Source organism: Epinephelus fuscoguttatus, linkage group LG21 (assembly GCF_011397635.1).
Source record: "Epinephelus fuscoguttatus linkage group LG21, E.fuscoguttatus.final_Chr_v1".
Lineage (NCBI taxonomy): Eukaryota > Metazoa > Chordata > Actinopteri > Perciformes > Serranidae > Epinephelus > Epinephelus fuscoguttatus.
The window spans coordinates 1592526-1605874 of NC_064772.1; the positions used below are offsets into that span (position 1 = coordinate 1592526).

The 13349-nt window shown below is 42.4% G+C and overlaps 1 protein-coding gene across 1 annotated transcript in view; it reads left to right on the forward strand.

Annotated features, from left to right (window-relative positions):
- Positions 1-250: 250 nt before the first annotated feature.
- f3a (coagulation factor IIIa) overlaps positions 251-13349 on the forward strand; it is a 38066-nt gene continuing 24967 nt past the window's right edge. The window contains exons 1-5 of the mRNA XM_049565832.1: positions 251-456; positions 2069-2180; positions 2751-2944; positions 7783-7964; positions 8049-8217. Coding sequence (XP_049421789.1) covers positions 390-456; positions 2069-2180; positions 2751-2944; positions 7783-7964; positions 8049-8217 — 724 coding nt within the window. The 5' untranslated portion in view covers positions 251-389. The remainder of the gene's footprint in view (positions 457-2068; positions 2181-2750; positions 2945-7782; positions 7965-8048; positions 8218-13349) is intronic.

Consider the following 13349-nt stretch of genomic DNA (forward strand, 5'->3'; position numbering starts at 1 on the left):
TCGATGAAGTTATTGGTCCATATCAGAAGATAGATGGGTAACTTTGCGTTTAAACGTCATGGCTTCTTTGCCGCGCGGTTCAGTTTTGAGTGTGGTGGAAACTCTTGTAATCCAGGAGAGTACCCCAAGCCCCACTGCATCCGCTCAATGACCTCAGCGGGACAGGCACGCACTCGGCTGCATGTATAATAACTGTCCCCGGTGACGCCACAGCCGGACGCCCCTTATTTGGCCAAGCCTCGCGCTCCTAGATTGCTGTAACCAGCGTTTTGCAGTCAGACTTAAGCAAGTCGGAAGGATTCATAGGCTCTATACGGAACATTATTACTGAGAGAGGGGACAGAATTCGTCGGTTTGGACCACACTAGCTGGGAGGAATTTCAGCCGACATGTCGACAATAAGACTACCAGCTGCTCTGGTTATTGTTCTCTTTCTCCCCGCGAGCTCTGCTTCAGGTGAGTCCAAGCCGCGCGCCCAACTTATCAATTCAGTGTCCGTGCAGCCTTACCAAGGAAGGTCAATGGGAGTGAATGAGTAAATGAGATGTTGTTTAGTCTACATTATAAAGACGAGATAAGAAGAGGAGAGCGCGAATAACATGAAATGAGTAGCTACACTTTCAGTATAGTATAGGCCTACCCCGTGTCTCTTGTATGCAGAATACCGTTGCAATCGGAGTAAGGAAAAACGCGGATATATTGCAATTTTTAAGTTTACTGAGGTCATTTTGTATAGTTATCAAGTCCCACTCTGCCTTTGGTGACAGGTTCCTTTACAACAGGGGCGTTTCTACAATTTGAGGACATTGGGGGCTTCACCTCTCCTATGTAGCCTGTCTTGATGAACAAGATATGTTTTTATGCACTCTGGCATCTTATTTACCCTTAAGCACATTTTCCCGAGATTAATTATGAATTGTGATATATTAGTAGTTGTTGGTGATAAGTATTGAGTAGAAACAGAATACTTTGCAACTGCTATCATTAAAATTAAATCATTAAAATTAAGAAAACTTTGACATACTTGTACTTGAGTATTTCCATTTTATGCTACTTTAAACACAGGCCTTCTCCTCTACATCTTAGTGAAATATTGTACTTTTTACTTCGCTACATTTATTTGTCTGCTTTAGTTATTTTGAAGACTTAGATTAAAAATACAAAATATAATCATTTAATAAATAATGATGTATTGTTGTACAGTGTATGGGTTATTACTGTTTTTACCACCACGTTTTCATCGACACAAGTTTAATCTATATAACTGTATATAACTGCTACATATGGGACTGTCAAGGTCACTAAATTCGTTTTGACTTCCAGTTTCCCTACTTTTCAGTAATCCTGTATCTAATTTGTCATGTGAGGACCTTAGACATTGATCACAAAACTTGCACCAGAATGTGCCCTGAATTGATTACCCAATCCCGCAATAATTCACTACATGAAGTCTATTGTTATCGTCAGATATGGGCTGGGCAGCCTTTAAATCCTCTGTACAGAGAAAACGAGGCTTAGCCTCAGACTGTTATCAAAACGCTTTGCTCTTGTGTGTTCTTTGGGTGGGACACCTACCTGTAGTCACAACAAGACTAGGTAAAAATCCCAGTGTTTGACTGTGTATAGTCAGTGTGCTAAATTAAAAGCAAATTGTTACATGGTTAGCTAGTGGTAGTCAGTCCATAAAACAATATCACCAAGAATCTTGTGTTAACACTGATACAAGCAATGCATTTCACTCAGAACTTTATTAAGACCTTGGGAGCCTGATGAAGTTCTGGCTTAGGTTTAATTATTTCTGGTTCTGCAGTACATGGTGTTTTTCTGTCTAAGACATTACTGTGATCCTGTGTAATAGTTTTGTGAGGGATCACACTTATTACGATGTTATTCCATGAAAAGTGCAGTTTAGTGTTTATAAATGAAGGGTCAAAATGTCTTACAGACTAGATATATAAGTCAATGTAAAGATAAAATACATTGTTTCATTGACTTTATGTGAATGGAATGACTGGACCTTAAACACCTGATCAGTATTGGCATTTTATGCAACCTTTTTAATTTTCAGGCTCCTATCCCCGAGCACAGAATGTCACCTGGAAATCCACCAACTTTAAAACTATTTTGACCTGGGAGCCCAAACCATCAGCTGATTACTCCTACACAGTGGAGTTCTTTGCGTAAGTACCTGCATCCACACCCTTACCTGTTGGCCCTTTCAAGAAATTACATTTCATTTCCAGCTTATTCATGCAGTTGATTTATTCAGGTTGTCAGTGTTACCACTGAAGTGCACTCTCCCCTCTGACGTGCTTGCTTGACTTTGAAGGAAAGATTAATTGCAGCAGGGCTTTATGAAAAGAACCCATTACTGATCCAGTCAAAGATAGTTTTGGAATGCTGATTTTAGGCAGAGACCTAAAATGGAGAGATTAAAGCAGTCAGACCTGAATAAGAGAAAAATGAAACAGGCAGAAACACCACAAATTTATACATCCAACAAAGTTACAAATGCCAACAATTGTGGTGATGCTCCCGAAGATATGCAAATCTATACTTTGTGTCCTGCTGGGATTAATTATTGCATTTGGACAGTCACGTCTCTGTCTTCAAATGTTCTTGTTAACAGTGACATACTGTATTGTCCTGTAATCCATTTTCTTGTGTCTGGGGTGATTTCACTGCTCATCAGATTTCTTGGACTATTTGCATCCATTAGTCATATCCATGTCATTTTTACACTGTTGCAGGGTTGGTGGAGACAAACAGAGGAACGCTCACTGTATCCGGTCCTCAGCGACAGTGTGTGATCTGTCCAGCTCTCTAACTGACCTGAATGCCTGCTATACAGCTGATGTCCTGTCTGAGCCCCCACTGGGAGCCACCTCTGACCTCATCGAGTTCCCTCACACCAGCTCACCACGATTCTGCCCCTACAAAGACAGTAAGCTCTTCAGCTACAATGAGTTGTTTCGTTAATGTGCTGGAAATAATTTTCACTTATGCAGCACAGTCAAAGTATCATACAATTAGTTCAGACACATGTTCAGACAGGTCCGCAGTGGAAAATAGCTGATAGAACTCGCACACAAACACACAGCCAGTGAAGGAAGTGTTAACTCTCTCCGGCTTTTTCCACTTTCTGACATGTTATTCTCACAGTTTTAGCTATCTTAATTATTATTAATAACTTATCAAATTGATTGCTAAGTTTTAGGAACGAAAGACGAAGAGCTGTGGGCTCTAAACGTTACACGGCATTAAAGTCCCTCTTACTGGACCTTTGTGGTGTGCGGGTCTCTTTGTTTTTTTGGGTTAGTCACATCTAATAGAGACATCTCCACTGGAAACATGCTCATCAAAAAGCTCTCAGTGAATAAAACAATGTTAATACATCTGCACAGCAGAAGTTGCCTGTTCAGTAATGAGACATGGAGAAACATAGTGAATTAATATATAAACAACTCTTGTTTTATCATTTTGTGTGTAGCCTATCCCTCTGTATCACAGAGTGAGTGAAACACTGTGGGGAATGTGATGAAATATCAGATAGCCTGATCCCGGATGCTACACCCATCCAGTGATAGCAAAGGGTTAATGTAATGCTGAACAATAAATCGTGTGCTACTGCTTACCCTATGCTTTAACTGTAAATACAGCCTTACAGCTTTCCCTAGTGATTAAGTGATAATAGCATCATTTTACTTGTGCCCACTTTCAGTTTTAGATGAAGTGCTTTAGCTATTGGCTGCAAGTAATCATTGGGTTTATACTGCAAATGATTCTCTCCATTGTTGATCAATTGTTTGGTCCACATAACCTAAGAAAACCGTTGCCCATTAAATTAATCAGTTTTCTAAAGCCCAAAATGATGACATTGAATGCTCCACCAACAGTCCAAACTGCAAAAATATTTAATACCACAATGTTCAGATGAGGACAGACAGCTAATTGAGAAAGTTAAACGGGCACTGTGTAGGAATTTCTCCCATCTAGTGTTGAGATCGTATATTGCAACAAACTGCATCAGTGCTTTCTGCGGCCACCACATCTGTAACTCAAATTGCAACTACGGTAGTCGGTAGCAAACAAGAAGCTGCAGGATGTCAACTACCACTACTTCATCTAGTGAGACAGCTTTTTTTAATAAAATAAAATTAGGGAGACATTTTTCCTATTTCATCTTATTTAGCTATATTTCTCCCTCTCCCCTCTCTGGGAGTGTCCGACTTCCCGCTGCCAGCTCCCGTCTCAAACACGGACGCCCCCCACACATTCTCCCACTGGCCCGCTCGGGTCTCCCTCTCTGCGGAGCTCGCCCTCCTGGCCCCGCACATACTCCTGCTCGGGTCTCCCTTTCCGCAGAGGCCGCCTGCCCTCCTGGCCCCGCACATACTCCCGCTCGGGTCTCCCTCTCCGCGAAGCCCACCCGCCCTCCCGGCCCATCTTCCTCCCAAAAAGGAAGATATCTCTCCTTCCCCCTCCATCTTCTGAAACCAGAGGCAGGGATTAAAGTTCTCCAACACAGCGCCGGATTTTCAGCGAAGTTTCTGTCCGGCAAGGACAGAAGTGTGAGCATTTCACTCGCATTTGCCCCCAAAAATATATACTGTATATGTGCGAACCAGGAAAATGATTTAGGCGCACAGTGTGCGAGTAAACACAACAACTTGGGGGCAGCAGTAGCTCAGTCCATAGGGACTTGGGTTGGGAACCAGAGGGTCGCCTGTTCAAGTCCCTGTCCGGACCAAAATATGGAGTGTGGACTGGTGGCTGGAGAGGTGTCAGTTCACCTCATGGGCACTGCCAAGGTGCCCCTGAGCAAGGCATCGAACCCCCCAACTGCTCGGAGCGCCTGTTATGGGCAGCCCACTCTGACATCTCTCCACTTAGTGCATGTATAGGTCCAGTTTGTGCATGTGTGTGTTCAAACCTGTGTGTGATTGACAGAGTCAAAAATTGAATTTAATTAATAAATTAATTTAATTAATTAATAAAGTATACAAAAATTAAAAAAAAAATAGTGTTTACCATAATCGGCATCGGACGTTTTTTCATCGATAAGTGATCAAATAAATGTATTTTAAAACTCGCTCATTTGGCTCTGATACAGCCGTCTCCCTCCCTGTCAGCAGTCCCCACTGCACTGGGCTTGTGACAATGCCCCACCTACAGCCCCCTCTGATTGGTTACACGGCACAAGTGATAGCTAGTCAACACTGACGCCTGTCCATGCTTTCACATCATGTCGCATTGAGACACAGAGCACAGACGGAGTGGGAGAGGCTCCAGTAAACCAGCGGTAGTTTTGAAGGTAAGGTAACAGAAACCAGACAGAAACGAAAGTTGCAATAAAAATCCTCTGTGCTGAAGTTTTAAAGTCACCATCACAACATTATATGATCCATTTCAATGATGACATGCTCGCCCAGAGGCGAAATTTCAACGTAACTGCCAGTTTAATTCACATCAAGCGCGGTACAATTTTGCAAACAGCCTAAATGATTTTGCTTCTAAAACTAAATAGCACCAAGGCAAAAAAGAAGATGTAGGAGCTATAAGTCAAAAAGTCTGGTAACCACTTAAAGTTTAATCTTTATTTATAAACTCATTATGCTATAAAAGTTTAATCTGAAAAGTAACTACTAAAGCTATAATCTTTTTGTTCGTTTTGATAATAAACACGTTCCTTTGCAACACATACATTTCTATTCATTTTGTGACCTCAACACCAAGCCCCCCACTCCGGGAAAGATTTCAGATTTCAGGCACACAAATCTTCGTGCTCCACATTTCAAAATTTTTTCTTGCTTTAACCCCTGCAGAGGTTTTCAAATGCACCGGCACTTGTGACTAGCCTGTTTGCTGCTGCTTTTCGTCACTCTACCTGCAGGCGGAAACCGAAAACCGACAAGTGAAAACGCAAAAGGCGATTTCGTATTTTTCAAGTATGTCCCTTTACATACCTGTATTTTCAAGATGGTGCACGTACATGATGAGACTCCGGTCGCAATGTCTATGTAAATGATCATTTCGGAGGTTACGGACATACTTAGATACGCTGATGGAGGTAAATACACATGTGCTAGGACACACTTTTGACTGCAAAAGTTGTTTGTCTTAAAGGCGCTGTATGTAAGAATGTGGCCAAAACGGTTACTGCACTCAAATTCAAAATACTGCCGCGAGTCGTGTCCGCCCCCCCTCCCCTACAGATTCGAGGTTGCTGGACAGCGGCACGCTGGAGACTGATTTGTTTGCCCACGGGCGGCTGCCATGGCAGGGCCGCGTCGGCGCATCCTTGATCTTCGGTTTTCCAGCGGACCGTTCAAGCAAGTCCGGCTTCTCTGCTGCTAACACTGCTGCCGGGATACAGCTGAGGAGACTGCTAATGCTGCTGCTGGGATACAGCTGAGGAAACTGCTAATGCTATGTACCGGGACACTGCTAATGCTGCTTGCCGTGCTGCTGTAGCTCAGTCGTAACTGTAACTGATGCTGAGACTCTACTGACTGTGTGACCGGTAGACGGCGGTGGGTGGCGCAACAGGCCAAAACACAAATTCAAAACATAAACATGATTTGCGGACTGTAAATTTTTTTTTTAAATGCGAATGTTCTGGCTGTACTATTGTTGTCGGTGAGATCAGTATGTTATATGAACATTACTCCTTAGTCTCTGTGACATATTAGGAGGATTTTATGACTATTTGCTTTAGATTTCTTACATATAGCTCCTTTAAAGAACAACTGAAATTGTTACACATAGTGCCTTTAAACGAGAGCTTGTTGCACAGAAAGTTGCCAAATCATACTCTGCCGATCACCTAATCGACAAATCCATTAATCAATATATTAATTGATTAATGGATTTGTGGCTGTAGTTTAGATCATCTGGTTACACTATTGGTTTGTTTCCATCCCGTCTGGTCATCTGACCACTCCTGTTTTTTGACCTGCACTGACTTTGTTGTAGTGATCTAATGTTGATGAGTACAACATACAATACAATATAATAATAGAAATGGTGGACAAAACTGTGAAAATGAGGTCTGAGTTGTAATAAACTAAAATGACATTCAAATTATAAAATTATAAAAAAACTCAATGTGTAAATCTATGCACAAGGTTTTATAATCCATGCCCTGTGATTGCCACATACTGTGTGAATGGTTTTGTACCTCATGAGGTCTACCTCGTTTTTTTAAATCCATGTGCACGGATTTCTAATTCATGCTGCCAGATTGTGTTTTTGCTACACAGCAGCAAATGGGTACTTTAGACCAAACAACCAAGGTTTTATTTTTCTAATCTTGACAATATAACTTGTGACACACACTGACTAAGATCCTCAGGGGTAGCACACTAACGTTAGCACTCCCATTATTGTTGGCGGTACCAAATCATTACAGACCCAACAAGCATTACTGACGGCTTCTGTTTGACAACAGTATTGGAACTTAGTGCAAAAAACATGTTTAACTTACATCTGTATAACATGGCAGCTCCTGGTTGTCCCCAGCTGCTATATCAAAAGTTAAGAAGTTTGCTACATCAAAAAGATGGCAACTGTTGAAGGGTGAGAAGTGTCCATCATTCCACACTCAACTTTTGGACCGTTACCCCTTAGGTCCTTAGTCAATGTGTTATCACAAGTTACACTGTCATGATTTTCATTGATTTTCAGAGGTCTCTGAACAGTACTTGATATTCAGAGACATGCACAGATAAACTCTCTGTTTGCCAGTAAACAGCCTCTGATCCTCTTGCACTTCATTCACAGGTGAAATAGGCAAACCTGACTTTAAGCTGGAGGTAAGTGAAGACAAAAAGAAGACTACCCTGTACGTGACTGACCCACTCACAGCTGTATTTAAAGGCGGTCGCCAGCTGAACATAAGGGATATCTTCTCTGACAAGCTGCAGTATATGGTCACCTATCGGAAAAATAAGAGCACTGGCAAGGTAAGTAACAGCAGACATTACAAGCTCAGCCTCAAACAGACATGAATAATATAACACAAAATACATGCTTTCCTTCTGTTGCAGAAAACGCACATCTCTAAGACCAATGTGATAGCGCTGACTAATCTGGACCGAGGGGAGAGCTACTGCTTCAACATCCAAGCCTACATTCCCAGCCGTGGCACCAACAAGCAGTGGGGAGAGCTGAGCCAGACCCAGTGCTCCAATGATGACAACAAATCCATCTTTGAAGGTATGGTGTCCTGATTCTTAGAAAGGAGACGGATGGGAAAAATGTGTCCCTCAGTGCACAAACTGTCCTGACATAAGACATGCAAGTAAAGACACACCAGCTGTCCGTCAGGTACTTTAATGGCAAGACACACACTTACAGCAGTAATCTAGTGCTAAACTGATCTATTTGTGAACTAAAGAAACTTCCACACCAAGTGAGAATTTAACTGCAAGATTTTTGCATGGAACCAAATCCTTGTGTTTCTGTTGCTTTCTGCACACCAGTGATGTCCTTTAGATATTTCTGAGTGGTATTTTATGAAGTTAGTGTCTGACTGCTCCTGTGCAAAATGTATGCACTGGCTTAATTAATGTACATGATTTCTCAGCTGGGCAACGGATGAAAATCTGTGCACACGTATAACAGTAATAACACTGCAGTGTAATAGCACTGCAGATAGCATGTGCTTTCTGTATCTGAATGTAATTAAAGTGCACAGTGTGAAAAGATTGAAAACAAGCTGTTAGATTTGGATTTTTATGTCTCTGCGGCAGTGACAGCGGTGGCTCGAGGCATTATGTTTTCGGGTAGTCCATCTGTCCCATCCTTGTGTACATGATATCTCAAAAACACCTCAAGGGAAGTTCTTCAAATTTTGCACAAATGGACTTGGCACTTGGACAATGATGAAATGATTACATTTTGTGGTCAAAGGTCAAGGTTACTGTGACTTTGTCTTATTTTTGTGAATGTGATTCCTCAACAACACCGGGAGGGAATTTCTTTAATGTTCACTTGGTCTTAACAACCAACTGATTGGATTGCAGTGTTCAAAGGTCAAGGTTAGTGTGACCTAGCAGCTGTCTCATTCTCATGAACATGACATCTCAGGAAAACCTTAAGAGACTGCCTTTAAATTTGACACAAAGCTCCCCTTGCCTGAAGAACAAACTGGTAGAATTTTGTGGTTGAAGGTCAAAGGTCAAGGTCAGTGTGACTTCACAAAATATGTTTTTAGCTATAACTCAAAAATTCATATGCTAATCATAACAAAACTTCACACAAATATCTGATAGCATAAAATAATGAAGTAATGACATTTTTTTTTCTTTCTTCAAATCTTTTAATTGGGATTTTTCAATAGCTTGACATACAATGTAATCAAATAGTATGAAAGGAGATATGGCTGTACAGCAGCATGTCAACTACTCCTCTAAACCTAGTCCCACCCACCCACAAACCCACCCACTTCAGGTCCGAACCAGACTGGGACAAGCAACGCTCACACTTAGGCCCACACAAAAAATGCCTGATACTGGGTTAGGGGGAATAGTTTGACCATAAGCTCCACCTATGGTATTAAAGGCACTTTGCCAAAAGGTCGTCAATCTAGGACACATTCTCGGAACCCATCGGCTGTGTTTGGCATCTGACTTCCGGCAGACCCTGGGGGCAGACCCCCGATTTTTTGGCATTCCGGTTTGATTTGGGCGAAGGAGGCGAATTTCCGTTTCCAACTTCCGTTTATATATAAGCTAAGTAAATATGCTGAACCATTGCGATGGATTCAGAGTTTGCAGTGACGCCAATTATGCTCTGCCTTGTTAGTTCACCGCACGGACCGTTTAACCTGGCAACAACTGCAGCTGGCTCAAACGTGGTTGGTCAATATCACACGGACTACAAACAGCCTACAACCGGAAACCAGGGCTCTTCCGCTCTTCTTCCGGAGGCAAGATCTCATTCTCCCATGCAGTCTTGATCAAATTAAGAGGTTCTGAGGTGGTCGAACACAGGGAGTTACACTGAAATGCATTTTTTTCGTTTTGGGTCCACGGCTAGCAGGGTGTCAATCAGAGTTTCAGGGGGGTGATTAGGAAAATGGGGAAAATTCTTTTTAACAAAAAACAGAAAAGGTGGGAGCTTGGTAAATGAAATTTGGAGGAGAGTTCTGCATAAGATGAAAAAATACCGTCTGTGTATAGATCCTTGATGCTGATGATACCCTTATCGTGCCAAGTTTTGAATGCTGGGTCTGTGTTTGAGGGTTTGAAGGTGTGGTTTTTAAGAAGTGGAGAGTGGACAGAAGGGCCCTGCAGGTCAAGGTTCTTCCTGAGTTGGCTCCATATTTTCAGAGAGGCTGATAAAACTGGGTTCACCCCCAGGGGAGTTACAGGGAAGGGAAGCTGGGAACATAGGACAGAGCGCAGAGAAAGGTACAAGGCTGCCCTTTCTAACGGAGTCCAGGCGGGAGGGCAATCTCAGTCATCATTCATCCAATGTAGGTTTTTCTGCATATTAGCCGCCCAATAATATCGCCTAAGGTTAGGGATTGCAAGACCTCTGTCCTTTTTGAGAGACTGCAAGATTGTCTTTCAAATTTGGGTCGGCTTGATTCCCCATAGAAATTTGGATATAATCCTGTCTACTTTGTCAAAAAATGATTTGGTAATGTATATGGGAATGTGCTGAAAGAGGTAAAGGAATTTGGGCATGACAACCATCTTGATCAAATTTATCCTAGCCGCGAGGGACAAAGGTAAGGCAGACCAGTGGTCAAAGTCTCTCTCGGTCTTCTTGACCAGAGGTAGAAAGTAAGCACAGAACATATCGGACATGGACTCTGTGATAATAATGTCCAAATAGCGAAAACCATTGTCAGCCCATTTGAATGGGGTTATAGAGCACGAGATCTGCTTAGCCAGTGAGTTGATAGGAAAGAGCTCCCATTTTTTTGGTAATTTATTTTGTAACTAGAATGTGCACCGAACCGTTCTAAGATGTTAAAAATCACGGGTAAAGAGCTAGCTGGATTTGAAATGTACAGGAGGAAATCGTCCGCGTATAATGAGACTTTATGCGTTGCGCCTAATTGGGTGATACCCTCAAAACCTTTCTCTGAGCACAGCCAAAGTGCCAGGGGCTCTACCGCAACAGCGAATAAGAGAGGCAACAAGGGACAGCCCTGTCTCGTGCCTCTCTTGAGAGGAACGGGTGGTGACAGCGTGTCATTTGTTTGTACTGAGGCCATGGGAGAAGAACATAAAAGCTTGACCCAGAGAATGAAATTGCTGTCGAGGCCAAATTTATTGATCACCTCATAGAGGTACCCCCACTCCACACTGTCAAATGCTTTTTCAGCGTTGAGGGATACCACTATCTCAGGGGTCTCAGAGCTCTGCGAGTTAATGATGTTAAGCAGTTGTCTGGTGTTGTGGGAGGACTGTCGGTCCGGCATAAAACCTGTTTGGTCCAATCAGATGATTGCGGGCAACACTTGTTGGAGACAGAGAGCGAGAACTTTTGAGAGGATTTTAAGGTCAACATTTAGAAGAGAGATCAGTCTGTAACTACTGCATAGTAAAGGGTCCTTCTCTTTTTTTAAAATTAAGGAGATGGTGGCCCTTGACAGGGTGTCTGGCAGCCGACCATAAAGAAACGCCTCATTATACATGTCTCTAAGTGCTGGAGCTAAGATATCTGAAAATTTTGCAAACGTTTTATTAATTTTCAGTATAAGTCTCTCCCAAGTCGGAGCTGATGGCCGAGATTAATCTTAAAGACTCCTCAGCCCTGGCCTGATGAGCCAGAAGCTTCCCGGCCTTATCCCCAGACTTGAAAAAGTGCTGTCTAGATTTGAGTATTTGTAGTTTTGCTTTGTTAGTGGAAGCCAAATCAAAATCTGTTTGTAGCTTGAGGCGCTCTTTGTAAAGGTTGGGATCTGGGTTGGATGCATATTTGATGTCAACATCTTTTATCTGTCGCATCAATTCTGTAATATGGGATGTTTCAGTTTTGTTCAGGTTTGAAACAAAAGAAATTAGTTGACCTCTGATATTGGCTTTCCAAGCCTCCCATAATACTGCTCTTCTGGTTTCTGGCAGATTGTTCAAGTCAAAGAACAGTATAATTTGGGAGTGCAGAAAATGTTTGTAATGGTCGAGGGAAGTCGGGGCGTGGTACTGTGATAGTCACAGGAGTTGACGTTGGGGAGGAGTCTGTTGTCGGTAGTTGGTAGTAGGAAATTTACATCACCATGGGTCTGAGAGCCCAAGTTGTTCAGCAAAAGTGTCTAGAGTCTTAGCTGATTTAGTTAGAGGCAGCACCTTGTTAGAGGATCTATCGAGTGACAGATCTTGGACCAAAATGAAATCTCCTCTCACAATGATATGGTAATTGTCAGTGTTTGGGAAGGATGTGAAAAGTTTGGTTACAAATGAACTGTCATCCCAGTTTGGGCCGTTGACATTAGCTAGAATAACCCGGACGTCATGTAGTATGCCAGAAACAATAACAAAGCGGCTTGCGGGATCTGTCACTGTTTTGTGAGGTTCGAATTGTATGTTTTTACGAATCAGGATGGCTATGCCCCTGGCCTTCTGATTAAATTCAGAATGAAATATGTGGCTGACCCAGGGTTTTTTAAGCCGTGACACCTCTCTGTTGCACAGATGGGTCTCTTGACTAAAAAATATGTCCCCCTTGAGCTGTTGCATGTGTGCCATGATCCTACTAGTCTTGGTGGCACCCCCTACTCCCCTCACATTCGATGAAACAAATCTGAAAATCTGAGTATGTCATTTGTGTCAGTCATATCTTACCATCTCCAAGGAGGGGGACAGGGCTGTAAAAGGGAAGGGAAGGGGGGATGTTGTGCGGAGGCAGGTAGCTGCAGGGAACAAGGAAGTGGTAGGTGCTGGAGGAGAGGAGAGGAGAGAAAGGGTAGAAGAAGAAAAAAGAAAAAAAGGGGGGGTACAAGATAAAATAGAATACATTCATACACACTAAACAGGTACATAGACGCCACGTATACAGAACCACATGGCCAGTGACTTAACATGAGTCCCTGGACCTGTGCTTCACAGTGCTTTAACAGAGCCTTAGGTGTCCATTGCACAATGATGCATTGTCCTTGCATCTGTATGATTCTTCCAGTCCTTGCTCCAGCCTGATCACATCTCAATATAGTCAGTGAGTTCAATAATAAAGAAAAAAACCCAAAAATCCAGCAACAAGTAAACAAAACTAAAAAACAGTTTCAAGTGCAAACGAAACAGCAATCCAGTAGTTACAAACACAGCATAGCACCCCCAGTATTTATGAATTACTATGCTGACCATGATTCATAAATTATACAAAGGAAACAGAAA